Source organism: Eimeria mitis, genomic scaffold (assembly GCF_000499745.2).
Source record: "Eimeria mitis Houghton genomic scaffold, Emh_scaff130, whole genome shotgun sequence".
NCBI lineage: Eukaryota > Apicomplexa > Conoidasida > Eucoccidiorida > Eimeriidae > Eimeria > Eimeria mitis.
Window position 1 is genome coordinate 800 of NW_013568661.1, and position 699 is coordinate 1498.

Here is a 699-nt window from a genome sequence, read left to right on the forward strand (position 1 = left end):
CTCCGGCCATGCTGCAGCAGCAGTTGCTGCAGCAGGAGCAGCAGCAGGAGAAGCAGCAGCAGCAGCAGTTCCACGGTGAGGAGAGGGGGCCCTTGAGCTGCTGCTGGAGGAGGGAGAAGGGGGGCCCCCAACCCTCTGTGCAGACACCGCACCAAAGGCGCTGCCCCCACCCCAAGAGGAGGACGGCTGTAGTGGCCGTTGCTGCTGCTGCATTTGCTGCTGCTGCTGCTGCTGCATCTGCTGCTGCTGCTGCTGCTGCTGCGGTTGATCCGGCCGTTGCTGCCCATACGAAGGCCCCCCAGCTGCAGCAGGCATAAAAGACATCGTTTGCTGGCCTGCCTGCTGCTGCTGCTGCTGCTGCTGCTGTTGTTGTTGTTGTTGTTGCCTCTCTAGCATCATTTGCTGCTGCTGCTGTTGCTGCTGCAGCAGCTGCTGCTGCTGCTGCATCTCCTGCAGCTGCTGCGGCGTGGGCCCACAGTCCGCGAAAGGGTCCTCTTCTAGCGAGCGAGGGGCTGGGGGCCCCATGAGGGCGAGGCGGTTGCTGAAGGGGTGGAGGGCCCCCCAGGGGGCCCCCTGAATCCCTCCTGTTCCCCCTGGCGGCCCCTGCTGCTGCTGCTGCGGCAGCTGCTGCTGCTGCTGCTGCTGCAGGGGGGGCGCCTGTTGAGGCGAAGCAGCAACGAAGTCCCCAAAGGAGCTGGC

At 65.5% G+C, this 699-nt stretch overlaps 1 protein-coding gene across 1 annotated transcript in view; it reads right to left on the reverse strand.

Moving 5' to 3' along the window:
* The window catches only part of EMH_0091350 (uncharacterized protein), a gene marked incomplete at both ends in the record, with an annotated part of 5150 nt that overhangs the window by 365 nt on the left and 4086 nt on the right, over positions 1-699 (reverse strand). The window contains one exon of the mRNA XM_013494832.1: positions 153-697. Within this exon, the coding sequence (XP_013350286.1) occupies positions 153-697 (545 nt within the window). The remainder of the gene's footprint in view (positions 1-152; positions 698-699) is intronic.